Here is a 13,926-nt window from a genome sequence, read left to right on the forward strand (position 1 = left end):
TTTCCTAGTCTGATGGTAGAGCCACAGGTAGCTGTTGAAGCCAGGGCATGGGCACTGCCTGGTCACTGGGAGAAGCAGGTCTGAGTTCACATCCTGACTCTAGCCCTTCCTAGCTTCCACACCTGGGTCAGTTTACTTAGTTTCTTTAGGCTTCGGCTTCCTCAGTGAGTCTCACTGCTAGTGAGAGAATGAAATGAAATTTCATATGTAAAACTCTTTTTATTTTTTATTAATTTTTTAAGATTTTATTTATTTGGGGGGTTTTTTTTTGGCTTTTGGGGGGGTTTTTTGTTTTTTTTTTAATTATGTTCAGTTACCCACTGTATAGTACATCATTAGTTTTTGATGTAGTGTTCAATGATTCATGAGTTGCGTATAGCACCCAGTGCTCATCACAACACATGCCCTCCTCAATACCCATCACCCTGTTACCCCCCCCTTAAAACTCTTGGCATGGTGCCCAGCACGTGGCAAGGAACCACGAACCTTCCCTGTGTTTCCATCGGCTGTGACATTCATCAGCAGAATGCTACCCAGGTCCAGTCCGGGAACCCTTAACTCCCAGTGGGGAAGAGGACTTGCAGTTGGCCTCCAGAGGCCCAGCTGGTGTCACTGCTTCTTCCAGTGCCCCCCCCCCCACCCCCCACCCCCTGCATGTCCGTGCAGCTCAGGGTCACAGAGAACCCAGCACCTCATTTACAGGTCTCACTTGGCCCGTCTAGTCGCTGTGCCATAGCTGACCACTGTGGCTCACTGTGTCTTCTCAGAGGCCATCGGCCACGTCTGCCATCCCTTATGCTCATCAGAGGGCTGCTGGGGCCCAGAGCCCAAAGACTGTGTGTCCTGCCGAAACGTCAGCCGGGGCAGGGAATGTGTGGAGAAGTGCAATGTTCTGGAGGGGTAAGTTATTTTTTACCGCCTGTGTTTTGATAAAAGATAAGGCAGTTGTTTTTATAGGTTTACAGTTATTCACATTGATCCTATTGCTTTCCCCCCCCCCCTTTTTCCTTTGTTTTGGTTTATTTGTTGACAGGTGTTAATCACAAAAGAACACGAACAAACTTTTTTCATGGCTTAACCCAGTCCACCAATTTGTAGAGTCTCTGTTTTGGAAATCTCTGATATTTTTCTAAGCCACACGGAGTTCCCAAGACAAATGGAAAAGTCATAAGTGGTTCGTGTGGCCAAGACCACAGTCATTTAGACTTTTCTTTGCAATACACTCTCCCTGGCGTGTCAAAATAGATTAATATAAATTACATTTCCCAGTTAATTTTTGTTTTATGTTCGAGAAATACTGAACCATGCATATAACTTTAAATGTAACCATGGACAAAGAAACAAACAGCCACATAACCATTCTTAAATTTATTTGCAATTGATTTCTATCTGTCGATTCTCTGGGAATCTTGAGATTGGTATAAAGCTTTGAATGTCCTCAAATAATGACTAAGAATAAATTAACAGGAAAGCAAAATTGAAGGAGAGAGGCAGGGGCTTTTTTTTTTTTAAAAGAAAATGGGAAATTTTGTGAGAGAGAAGGAGCCATAGGACCATAGGAATTACAGATGGCTACAGGAAACCTTCCTTCTTGTTTCACTCTCAGGGCTTGGATCCAGAAATATTCGGGAGCAGGATGAGAAGACCAAGTCCAGTTCTGTAGGAACCCTTTAGCAGATAGGCTCAGGAACCTACCAGAGTACTTTGTACAATTGACAGTGTTGTTTCAAAAAGAAATATTAGTTTCCATATCTTTTTAAAGAGAGAAGGAACCGGGGCACCTGGGTGGCTCAGTCGGTGAAGCATCTGCCTTCAGCTCAGGTCGTGATCTCAGGGTCCTGGAATCGAGTCCCACATTGGGCTCCCTGCTCGTCGGGGAGCCTGCTTCTCCCCGCCCCCCACCACTTGTGCTCTCTCTCTCTCTCGCTGTCTCTCTCTCAAATAAATAAATGAAATCTTTAAAAAAAGAGAGAGAGAGAAGGAATTAAAATAACTCTGTTGGTCGTGCCTTTCTGTTAAAGAACGCTGGTTTCTGGCACTTGCTCAGTCCGCAAGATTGAGTCCTCCCACAGGCATTGTAACTCAGAGAAGCGGGAAGGAAAAAAACCAACTGGGCATATTTGGTTTAATTGATAACATAAGGGAGGATTTATGGAACATGTTGTGGGGTGTAAACAGTCCTTGTTCACTGGAGTGAAGACCAGTAGTTAATTACCAGGCAGCTTTCAGCCTTAATAGCTCTCACAACTATTTTGTCTTTTCAATCAAACATCGTCTTCTTGCTTAACATTGATCTAGACATCTTGGAGAAATCACCAAACTCTTAGAAGCAAAATTCTTCACACCTGTGTTCCATACTTACTGTTTTTCTTAATAACCATGGAGTAAGTTCTAACATCTCTCCTTCCTTTTCCTGTACATTAGTCTACAGTTCATCATTTAAAGAAATGATTTAAATGATTTTTAAAAAGCCTAATTTAAATATCCATGAATCTCATATTGGGGGAGAGGTCACCTCTTAAGGACGATTACTTTTTTCATTTATCGGCTTGTTTGCCTAATGGACAAAAATGGTGCCTTGTAGAAAAATGCAGGGAAGATGTTTGGATTATAAATGAAACTTGTGGGTTTGTTCAGGAAGAAGATGACCAAGGATTCAGTTAATACAATCAGTTTATGATATTATAGTATAATCCGAGATTCCCAACGGTTACATGTTGACCTTTTTTTTTTGCTTTGCTGAGAAAGGGCATTTGCGTCACCTGAAGTTTTAGACAAATTAACTCAGACGGTTGTAACCCCCAGCGTTTTGAAGCAGGATCGCTAGAGATGGTACTGATCAGTTTCCTTTCTTCTCTCAGGGAGCCAAGGGAGTTTGTGGAGAATTCCCAGTGCATACAGTGCCATCCAGAATGCCTGCCCCAGGCCATGAATATCACCTGCACAGGACGGGTGAGGAGCACATTTGATAGTATTCACTCAGCCATCCTGGGAGAAGGCTTCCCAGCAGCAGAACCACGGCGATGAGCCGACCTCACTGCAGCCACCAAAGGCGGCCATCCCAGCCCAGACAAGGGGCCTTGGGACCCCACAGCTGCATCTAAGAGGCTGTGGTTGAGCTGACGTCATCACGCAACCCACCTTGAAAGAGCACTCACCCTTTCTGTCCAACACCCCCCAACACGTTTAATAACATCTACTCTTTCACCAAAGGGAGGCCTATGGTAGACTGGGTACATGGTCAGCCAGTTTTCACTGTTTCTGACATCTGTTGTCATTGCTTCATCCTTTTAATCAAACATCATCAAATTCTTATTGAACGTTAGTTCACAGCTATTCAAAGCATTTTTAAAGACACACCTAGCAAAACTTTTCGAAGTTCAGTTTTCTGTCTGCGTGATGTTTTAAAGAGCATAAGTGAGAATTCAGGTCCCCCTCACACCAGTGTCCTAATGTTGTTCATTCTCAATATTATTTATAAGGACATCTGTGTGGACTTGAGCTTCAACAGCCATACCTAAATCTGCTAATTGAAATCATTTTTCAGAGGTTCTCTCTGAATTGGGCAGAAGGCTGTGTTTTTGAAGTTTATAGGCTGTCAACGTGGCAAGTTACAGAGTAAACCATTGGTCTATAAGTTCACATGGTGTTGGTAAATTTTCATCATTGATATAAATCAGCTGCTGATACTGACTCCGTCATCTGATTGTTCTGGTTCTGAGAACACTCAGTCTTTGGACAAAACGGAGACCTCAGAGAAGTTCACCAACAGACACATCCCTCCCTACCCGTTTTATTTCGGTCCCTTTGTGAAGTGTGCGAATACCACCCGAGCAGTCCCCATGCTGTCATTTCTGCGTTTTTCGAGGACCCTCTGAGTTTGACAAACAGTCAGAGGTAGCACGGTACACAGTTAATTGTGCAGCCACCTTATTGTCCCTAGAGAAACACAGATGTAGGCTTTCTTAAATTGGCCTCGGCCAGTCTGGCTTCCCACAGAGCCTTCCTTGAAGCTCAAGTGTGTTATGCAAGAAGGTCCATCTGAGCAATAAAGATGTAAATGTACTCATAGACCCATTAGATTGTTTTGACAGAGAAGGATGCCCGTAATCTGTTAAGTAAAATGTAACGAAGTACTTAGTATTGTTACATCCTAAACGCCTTTAAAGTCGGGAAGACTTTACAGGAAGCTGTTCACCGCGGTCCTGTCAAGCGATGGCAATCCCAGACAAGCTTGTTGTTTTTCTACTTGAGGCACTTCTATCATTATTGGCTGTTTTCACAGTAAGTTAAGTTCTGCAAGAGAAAGAAACGTGCATGAAGGTCTTCCTCTGTCCTGGCAGGGCCCAGACAGCTGTGTGAAGTGTGCTCACTACATCGACGGCCCTCACTGCGTCAAGACCTGCCCGGCTGGCGTCATGGGAGAGAACAATACCCTGGTCTGGAAGTTTGCCGATGCCAACCTCGCCTGCCATCTGTGCCATTCCAACTGTACCTACGGGTGAGCCAAAGCTCGGCCTCTGGTGAAGGTCAGGTCGAAATGTGTCCTGTTTTAATTATACATAACCAAAAAAGAGTGAATCGAGTGGAGGACAGGGAGTGGTTTTTCTGATGCACTTGAAGGAGAGTATGAGTTGGCTTCTTTGACTTGGTATTCAGCAGTCATTTCTGCAAACCGGCTTTGCCAAGGACCTCTTCATCTCGCTACCCGAGTCAACTCTCTTCCAGCACCTGGCCTGTCACTGTCCTTGTCAGGCACGTCTTCAGATGTAAAGCGGCCTTTCTTTCCCTCTGAGCTACTCGCGTGTCCGTAGCTTCCTGGCCTAGTAACCCCTGCAGCTTCGCTGCAGCTCCAGAGGCTGCAAAAATCCCTGCATGTGGTCCCCAAATTTACAATTTCGATTTGCACTCACTTTGCATAGTGTCCCCATCCGGGGACTGCTGGGCATTGTGGGGGAGAACAAGCGAGTAAGCAGAGATATTTTGAGGAGGGTGGGAGTTTATCAGTGGTCATTCATCAGTGATGCCTTTTGTCTTTGACTTCTGGTTTTCCTAGGAGATTATAGAGTGAAATAGCGAGCCCTCCCATGCATCCCACGGCCTGAAAAAGCCCGTGTGTGTGTGTGTGTGTGTGTGTGCGTGAGTGATGTAGGGAGGAAGGCCCAAAGGCACTAGCGGGAAAGGAGCAGGACAGCATGGAAATGGGGACGGAACAGACCCTCCCCTCTGAGAGAAGTGTACAGATCCCAGCCCTTGACCGAGATAGGAAACGGGGTGCTCGAAGGCGCCCCCATCCTGTTCACGAATTTGAAATGTAGTCCTTCATCCTTCCCCAGGCCATGAAACGGTAGTCTCCCCCACCTCCTTTTTCAAACTGAAATAGAGCTGACACACAATGTTATATTCGTTTTAGTGATTTGACAATACTATATACATTATGCAGTGCTCATCACAGAAAGTATAGTCAGAATTATTACATTATGGACTATATTTTCTTTTTTTTTTTTTTTTAATTTTTTTTTAAAGATTTCATTTATTTGAGAGAGAGAGAGTGAGAGACAGAGAGCAGAAGAGGGGGGAGGGTCAGAGGGAGAAGCAGACTCCCCGCCGAGCAGGGAGCCCGATGCGGGACTCGATCCCGGGACTCCAGGATCATGACCTGGGCCGAAGGCAGTCGCTTAACCAACTGAGCCACCCAGGCGCCCTGGACTATATTTTCTACGCTGTGCTCCTTATCCCCATGACTTACTTCTGTTACAGCTGGAAGTTTGTACCTCTTAACCCCTTCACCCATTTTGTCCAGCCCCCTCACCCCCTTCCCGGCGGTAACCACAGGTTTGTTCTCTGTATTTATGAGTCTGTTTCTGTCGTTTGTTTGTTCATTTGTTTTGTTTTCTTAGGTCCTATATATAGGTGAAACCTTATGGTGTTTGTCCTTCCGTCCGACTCATTTCAGTTAGCATAATGCTCTGTAGGTCCGTCCATGCGCAACAGCATGAGTTGTCTTTTCCGTCGAATTAGGGTATGTTGCTTTCCTACTGGTGTTTGTATTGGCAAATGCTCCTATTCCTCCCAGCCAATGTATTCTGCCTTTTTACATCGTCCTGTAATCAAAGTAGGGGATGGTGGCCTCCCCCACTAGAATGGTAACCCAGCGGCTCAGGAGTCACTGAAGACCAGTGCTGTCTGTCCTGCATGTAACTCGATCCAGTCGTGTGGGAGGGGGTGAAGCCGACTCCTGCTATTTCTTCCTGGCGTTCTGGGTCTGAAATCATCACTGCCATTTCCCGGCCACGGAGACTTGTCTTCCCTCATCTGTTCCTCCCCGCCTGCTCCTTAATCAGTATGGCTCTGGTCTTGGGCCCTCTACTCCCCTGCCCATACTGACATCCTAGAGCGAGACGTGAGGCAGCTACACCTATAAATATATCACAAAGTGTACGTGAAGGCATTTCAGTAGCAGAAGCCAGAAACTGTCTGCTTTGCTCAATGCTAGTACAACCCCCATCCCAGAGTACGTACGCAAAGGTACTTGCTGAGAGAATGAGCAAATGAATACATGCAAAGTAAGTAAATGATTAACCACTGCCGCAAAATTGGGATTCATGGTGATTTTAATGATGTGAGGGTGATTTAAACATGTTGCCTTATGACTTAATAAAAACTCTCCAAGGGGCACCCGGGTGGCTCAGTCGGTTCAGCGTCTGCCTTAGGCTCGGTTCATGATCCCAGGGTGCTGGGATCGAGCCCCACATGCTTCTCCCTCTCCTTCTGCCGTTCCCCACTGCTCATGCTCTCGTTCTCTCTCTCTCTCTCTCGCTCTACACACTCTCTCTCTCAAATAAGCAAAGAAAATCTTTTAAAAAAAACTCAGACAAAATACTGAAGAAGTGGAGCGATTAAAATGTGTGTTTTTCTTCTCAATTCCTACAGTTGTGCTGGGCCAGGTCTTGAAGGCTGTGCAAGAAACGGGTAAGTGTGAGGATGGCTGTGTCCAGTGGACCCTCTCAGAGATGACCAAACACCTAAGGGCAGAGATAACACTCTCCCGCATTTCTGATCACCCTCTACATCGACAGCGTCTTCTCTGGGCCAGCACAGCATCTCTAGCAGAGACCACCCTGCTGAATGCACCCACCTCTCCCCTGCCTGCTTCGTTGGTGTGCTTCAGGGGAGGGGACGCAGGGTGTGAGCACTGGGACCTGCTCCGTGTGGCCCCAGCACTCAGTGCCCAGTGCTTCTCTTTACATGGAGCCTGTCTCTGACATCTTTGGTTACACCAGGTTTGCTGGATCCTTCTCCTAGCTTCTCTTCTTTTCGTCCTTGCTGACCCAGTGGACCCTATCTCAGACCTTCACGTTTGAGGACAGAGCTCCAGCTTGGGGGGATTTTCTCCCCTGACCGACCTTTTCGAAACAATGACTTCCTTCAGCGTTTCAATTCTGATTAATTTGCCATCATTACTTGAAATGCTGCACTAAGAAAAGCAGAATTGGGAATTCCTGGTCAGACTCATCAGGAAAGAGTCTGGCAAGGAATCGGAATTACGCACAAGGCACTTCTTTGCCATTCCCGACATACCCAACACGAACCAGACTTCCAGGCACCTCTTCCATTTCGAGTAATGTCTACACAGTCCCTTCTTCAGCAACCTGCCTGCCCTCCATGTCAGCTGACTCTTCTGCCCCAGCATTAGCCATGAGAATAAATCCTACCTACTGTCAAGTGAAACGTGAAAGACGAGTAAGGCAGTTTCTCAGAGATAAAGATTTCCTTGCATCCCTTCCTCTTTGCTGAGCCTATATCAGCAAAATTTGTCCTATCTGTACCTTCATAATGAGGTTTTCCATCAAAGCCCCACCTTGAAACTAGTCAATGACCATTCTTTTTTATATTTACTCTTTTTATTTTTTTTCTCTTCTTATTCACTTACCCTTATTCCAGCTCCCCATGGAACACATACTCTGTAATAAATTACTCTTTATATCGTTCTAGTGTTCCTTTCAAGATAGTAAAAACTCACTAATGCAAACTGCATTAATTGGGGGGATGGCACAATGCAGGAGACGACTTTTGCGCTCACTCAGGAGAAAGTGTTGTAGATATCATTGTCGCTGGAGCACCTTTGACCCACTTACCAGAAATTTGTAAGAATGTTGGGATATTTATGTGCTAATGATACTAATTAATCTTTGATAATTCTTCAACATTTCTTCCTGAAAATATGAAGTTTGCCAGAAGCTCAAATGGAATAGATACTTGAGAATAATAATTGTATAAAGAGTCTAAATTCAGAATCCACGAATTCAGATGGTTCTTTCCCCAGTGAACCTCAGAACCTTCGTTTTGAGTTTTTGTTGTCCCTGAAATCAGGCTCAACCTCGGTGGGAAGAAGGAGGGTGGTAGAGTGGTTTTGCTGTTACACAGTAACATCACTCATTTATGACAGTGATGCTTTTTGTGTTGAAATCCTATCACTTTATAATCTCCCCCAAGCTTATTCATAAAGCATTCCACACGGCTGTGGGCCCCTCTTGAAAGCCAAGGACTCTTCGAAGAGGCTCAACGTTGTGGAAAGGGTGCCTTCACCCAGGCAAGCCAGGAGACAATGCATGTCTTATGCATGTGGCATTCTAGGCTTCAAATGTAGGGAGATACTCTGGGGATAAATGCAAATTCATATGAAAAGCATTATTGAAGTCTGAGTTACTTTTTGAATTATGTGGTTTCTTATAAACTATAATTGTCATATGGGGATGTCCAGATGATACCTCAATTTAAAAAAATGTAAGAAAGCTGGGAGGGAGGGCCTTCTTATGCTCAACAAGGTGGAAACACTACCCTAGAAACTCTTTGCGTTCTTTCCTCTCTTTAGAAGCCACGTGGAATCTACTTTCTGAGATAATGTTAAATGATGGCCAGGTGTCAAAAAATGCAAGAAATGATAAAATGCCAACGTAATGAAATCTGTGAGCAAGCCTCACTTTCCCATGTCTCCCTCTCGTTCCAGGCCCAAGATCCCATCCATTGCCACTGGCATTGTGGGTGGCCTCCTCTTGGTGGTGGTGGTGGCCCTTGGGGTGGGCCTCTTTTTGCGCCGGCGCCACATCGTCCGGAAGCGCACGCTTCGTAGGCTGCTGCAAGAAAGAGAGGTGAGTGGGTGCCCAGGCCCAGCACGCCCTGCCAGTGTCCCTAGCCCCAGCGCCCCGGACAGGAACAGGGGCTCACCTGCCAAGCCTTGGCATTCAAGATTTTGTATTTTAAGTATGTAATTGTATTATTATGTTTTATGTCTGATGGTGGAAAAACCAGAAAGAATCTCTGAATGTCCCGTTATAAACAACTAGTTACATTTTGGTACAGCTCTGGAATGAAATAAGTCACAACATGGATACAAAGCCATGTGGCATGCATGCATATATGTGCACAGAAGGGCTTGTGAATAGGCGTCTGTTGGTTCCTGTGAAGGCACGTGGTTGAGATGTTACTGTGGAAAATCCCATTGTCTACACAGTGCTGTTGCTTTGAGCTCTGTTTGTGACTCACTTGAGCTGGCATCCTTGTGTCCCACAGGGTGTCAGAAGCCAGGGTCCCTGGGAGGAGAGACCCACGGCAGCTCATAGCATAAAGGCACTTGCGTGTTAGGACGCCCAGCAGGCTACCATTATGACCAACCCTCTCGAAATGTTCCTCACCAAAATCCTCTCAATCCAGCTAATTGACTGGAAAAGAGAAATTGCATTTGTCGAAATGGAGCTGTTCTGTTCAAGGATACCCATACCCGGAGTCCCTTTGTCAACGTATCTTTCGTGAAGTTCTTTGAGAAGGCGTGCATTTCTTCTTTCACGTGAGCGTGGCAGGTTGTTTGCGCTGAAGCACATCCACACGTGGCCGTGTGTGGGCCTGGCTAACACCCGCGTCCACGTGCGCCTTGAGCGTTGAGGTGGTGGCTCTTCTTCCTTGTCTCTCACAGCTTGTTGAGCCTCTTACACCCAGCGGAGAAGCTCCCAACCAAGCTCTCTTGAGGATCTTAAAGGAAACGGAATTCAAAAAGATCAAGGTGCTGGGCTCTGGAGCGTTCGGCACGGTGTACAAGGTGAGGCCGCCAGGGCACCAAGACTTCTGGGGACGCGGGTTGGTGGGCAGAGCCAGAGTCCTGGGCTGTCTTCTGCTCATCAACCTCATCTACTCTTTGTGTTGCTCATGGTTTGGGAAATTCCAGCGTCTTCCCCAAGTTGCCAAGAGGAAATCTTGTATAACCATGGTGACAAATAAGGGGTCCTATGGGGCCCCTACACAGGCATCAAAGTTTTCAGGGACAGCAGCGGTGACTTTGTAAAGGGGTGGGTGGCAGAGACGGAGTCCGAAGGAGGGCTGCCTACCACTGTGTGACAGGATCCAAACAAAGCCCAGGTCAAAACAGCTCCTCTTAATTCATTTTTTTCTGGATCCTGTTACATCACGGCTGATTTCAATTAGACTGACACCCAGTATCTCAGAATTCTGAACAGAATGACCCACACTGGGTTTATAACTGGCACAGCCTTAGGGTTTTTCATCTAACGACTCTGATTCATGGAACGTGATAGCAGAAGAGCTGCGGAGAGTCACGGCTCCTAGCACCGATGGCCTTGGGGCGCGGAGCTGTGCTCAAGGTCCCTCGCCCTTTGGGACGGCGTCACTGGTAAAGTCCGTCTGTCTCACAAGTCAGCATATTGCATAAAATGACAAGTGCCAGTTAATGTCTTCTCTCCCTCCTCATCACAGGGACTCTGGATCCCAGAAGGTGAGAAGGTTAAAATTCCCGTGGCCATCAAGGAATTAAGAGAAGCCACATCTCCAAAAGCCAACAAGGAAATTCTTGATGTAAGTTTCTCCTTTGTTCTCTAATTGTCCACAGGCCTGGACATCAGAAGGCACATTTTCTGGTGTCTAGCAGCACATTGTCCTGTTCTGGACTTTTTTTCATCACCACATCCTAAATGTTCACTTTTCATGTCTTTTTTCTTTCTGGCTGCAGTTGGTATAATTCCCTCAGGCTTTCTCCTATAGAGAAGAGTCGCGTCTTCCATTCTACTCTCTATCTCTCCCAAAAGGATAGAAACTCACAATCGTTGGATGTCCACCAAGGGCCAGTCTCAGGACTAGTTCTTTGCACACACTACCACAGTGAACTCTCCTGACCAGCCTGTGGTATGGGCGTTACGCTCAGTATGCTTTGGAAGCATTAAGAAGCTTGCTCACACTTACTTGGTTGGCATAGGATTCCAGCCCATTGCTGTTTCTGCCTCTGAAATGCATGTCCCTTTTGCTCCACCAAGTTATCTTTGAAATGGCTTTTTTTAAAGGTGCCTAGGATTACAATATGATGCTCTATAAACTCTATAAACTGTTGCCCATCTTCTGTACTTTCCCCCCAAATAATGTATATGTTATTTCCAGTGTCCTTTGCTAGTTTATGGAGTGTCTTTGGAATGTCCCACAAGATTATTTTCATGTCTTGTCTTTCAGTTCCACTGAACTTTCTTCACCTTCTCTGGATCCTCACTAGCCAATAAGGGGGCTTCATCCTCTTAAACAGAGGCTGGCTGAAAGAGGGGCCACCATGGGATGTGGCAGAGCCCGCTTCAGGGGATGCTCAGGAAGATCCAGTGGGCAAATGGGGTCTTGTTGTTGACACCGTTGGCCTCGGGTTGCTGTGGGTCGATGCAAACTTTTGCTCTCATCCCAAAGCAGAGCCAGAGAAAGAGAAGGTAGAGAGGCTTAGCAGAAGGTTAGGGAAAACAGAGTCAAAGAAAAAAAAAAAACAAAAACAGCTGCCTCAGAAATCTAGACAATTTAGTTATCTTACAGTAGAGAAGGACAAGAGCCAAACTATTCCCCACTCTTGCTTCTAACCCACAGAATATATACCAAGCAAGGCAAACACGGGCCTTTTAAAGACTGTTAAAATTTTAGGGGAGCCTGGGTGGCTCAGTCGTTAAGCGTCTGCCTTCGGTTCAGGTCATGATCCCAGGGTCCTGGGCTCGAGCCCCACATCGGGCTCCCCGCTCTGCGGGAAGCCTGCTTCTCCCTCTCCCACTCCCCCTGCTTGTGTTCCCTCTCTCGCTGTGTCTCTCTCTGTCAAATAAAATATTAAAAAAAAAAAATTAAAATTTTATATGTAAAAATTTTAAATTTAAAAATTAGACACAATGCACTTCCCAGTGGCATAACCACTGTGGACTTGAAATTCCTCCCGCAGGCTTCCTTTCTTTATTATTATGGGGAAATTCCCTTATTATTATGCAGAAATTCCCACTCTGGCACACTCCTCAATGTATTAATAAAGTGCAGTAGCAAATTGTACACATTGAAGATATACTGATCCAGCAAAATTACCTTTCCTTTTAATGGCTTACAAGTTAGCGTGGAGTCCTTTTAACATTACGTCAGCTCATCTCAGCATAACCACAGAAATATGTGCCTGACGTCTCTTCACCTAGAACCTAGAGCTCTCTCACCGATACTGTTAAAAAGAAAAGCTTTTTTTTTTTTTTTTGCAGAGTTTGCTTCCTTAATTCATTCTTCTCATTTAGGATACTGTAATAAATCTCACAAAACAATGTTGAGGTGTGAATTTCAGCAATATTTACAACACCGAGTAAGGGTGCTTTTGAAGACAACAGCTCTGCTTTGGGAGGGAGGTAGTTTTCACTGCTAAGGACCTCCGGGGCCCCCCAAACTGGAGGAAACCCGCCTTTGTGGGGTAGAGGAGGGGTGGAGGATAAACACTGAAAAGTCTAAAAAGTGAGTCCCTGTTTTCCTCTTGTTCTCCCTCTCTCCTGCTCTCTTCTCCCTCCGTTTTTTTGGAGTTTTGTTTGTTTTGTTTTGTTTTTGTGTTTTCCCCCCAGTGTTCCTGGGGTATAATTGGCAGACAGCATGGTGTTAGCTGAATGTGTCCAGCAAGACGGCTTGACTTGCACGGTGATTACCCCAGTAAGCTTCGCTGGCGTCCTTCACCGCCTGTAGATACGATAAAAAGAAAAAGCAAAAGAAGAAAAGAAGTGTCTCCCTGCCATGAGAACTCTTAGGATCTTCTCTCTTGACTTTCTTATATACCAGACCGCAGTCTGGTATACTGCCCCTTTTCTCCCTCCGTTATTTTATTCCTGCCTTTGATTCTGGTTTCTGCTCAACTCTTGTCTTCTCTCGTGTCACAGTTCCTCGGTGACAAACTAGAGGGCTTGTCATCTGCTTTTCCTGAAGCTCAGTCTGCCCAGAACTCAGCAATCCCATGGGTGCGGGGTGATGCCTGGGTGATGGGGAGCCCCTGAAGGAAAGGAGCAGGGACAGTCTGCCAAATTTAGGAAGCAAAAGCCAGTGATTCCAAAGCTGCTTTCTTTTTTTTTCTCTTTTAATTTTTTATTTAAATTCAATTAGCCGACATAGAGTACATCATTCGTTTCAGATGCAGTGTTCAGTAATTCATCACTTGCGTATAGCACCCAGTGCCCATCACATCACGTCCAAGGCCAGTGTCAACAGTGAGCTAAGGAGCAAGTGAATTCTGTGACAGGACAGCCCATCGGGCTGCACGTGTCCTTTGAAATGCTCACGCTCACTTGTAAATGGGCCCACTCACCCAGGACTTGACACTCTGATTCCCCCGTGGGGATCAGAAGCTGCTGACTGTGGCGTAGTTAACTGATACAGTTTCAAAAATGTGGGGGCACCTACTCTTCATTCTGAAGGCTAATAAGCATATGCCTTTCCTGAAGGAGTTGAAAATCTAGTAGAATCCTTTCCCCCAATTCTTAACCTAAAACAGTTCACAGATGAGGGAGACAAGCAAGAAGGCAGGCACCAAAGATCATTTTGGCAATTGGGACAAAACAATAGACTTTCAAGGTCACGGAGCCTCAGAGACCCCGTCCCACGTGACTC

General features: G+C 45.8%; 1 protein-coding gene across 3 annotated transcripts in view; it reads left to right on the forward strand.

The window, feature by feature from the left end:
• The window catches only part of EGFR (epidermal growth factor receptor), a 200,648-nt gene that overhangs the window by 162,262 nt on the left and 24,460 nt on the right, over nucleotides 1-13,926 (forward strand). For all 3 annotated transcript variants that reach the window (XM_021703751.2, XM_044920162.1, XM_021703752.2), the window contains 7 exons: nucleotides 768-900; nucleotides 2,862-2,952; nucleotides 4,344-4,501; nucleotides 6,934-6,972; nucleotides 9,011-9,152; nucleotides 9,974-10,096; nucleotides 10,768-10,866. In XM_021703751.2, coding sequence (XP_021559426.1) covers nucleotides 768-900; nucleotides 2,862-2,952; nucleotides 4,344-4,501; nucleotides 6,934-6,972; nucleotides 9,011-9,152; nucleotides 9,974-10,096; nucleotides 10,768-10,866 — 785 coding nt within the window. The remainder of the gene's footprint in view (nucleotides 1-767; nucleotides 901-2,861; nucleotides 2,953-4,343; nucleotides 4,502-6,933; nucleotides 6,973-9,010; nucleotides 9,153-9,973; nucleotides 10,097-10,767; nucleotides 10,867-13,926) is intronic.

This window comes from Neomonachus schauinslandi, chromosome 12, assembly GCF_002201575.2.
Source record: "Neomonachus schauinslandi chromosome 12, ASM220157v2, whole genome shotgun sequence".
Taxonomy (NCBI): Eukaryota; Metazoa; Chordata; class Mammalia; order Carnivora; family Phocidae; genus Neomonachus; species Neomonachus schauinslandi.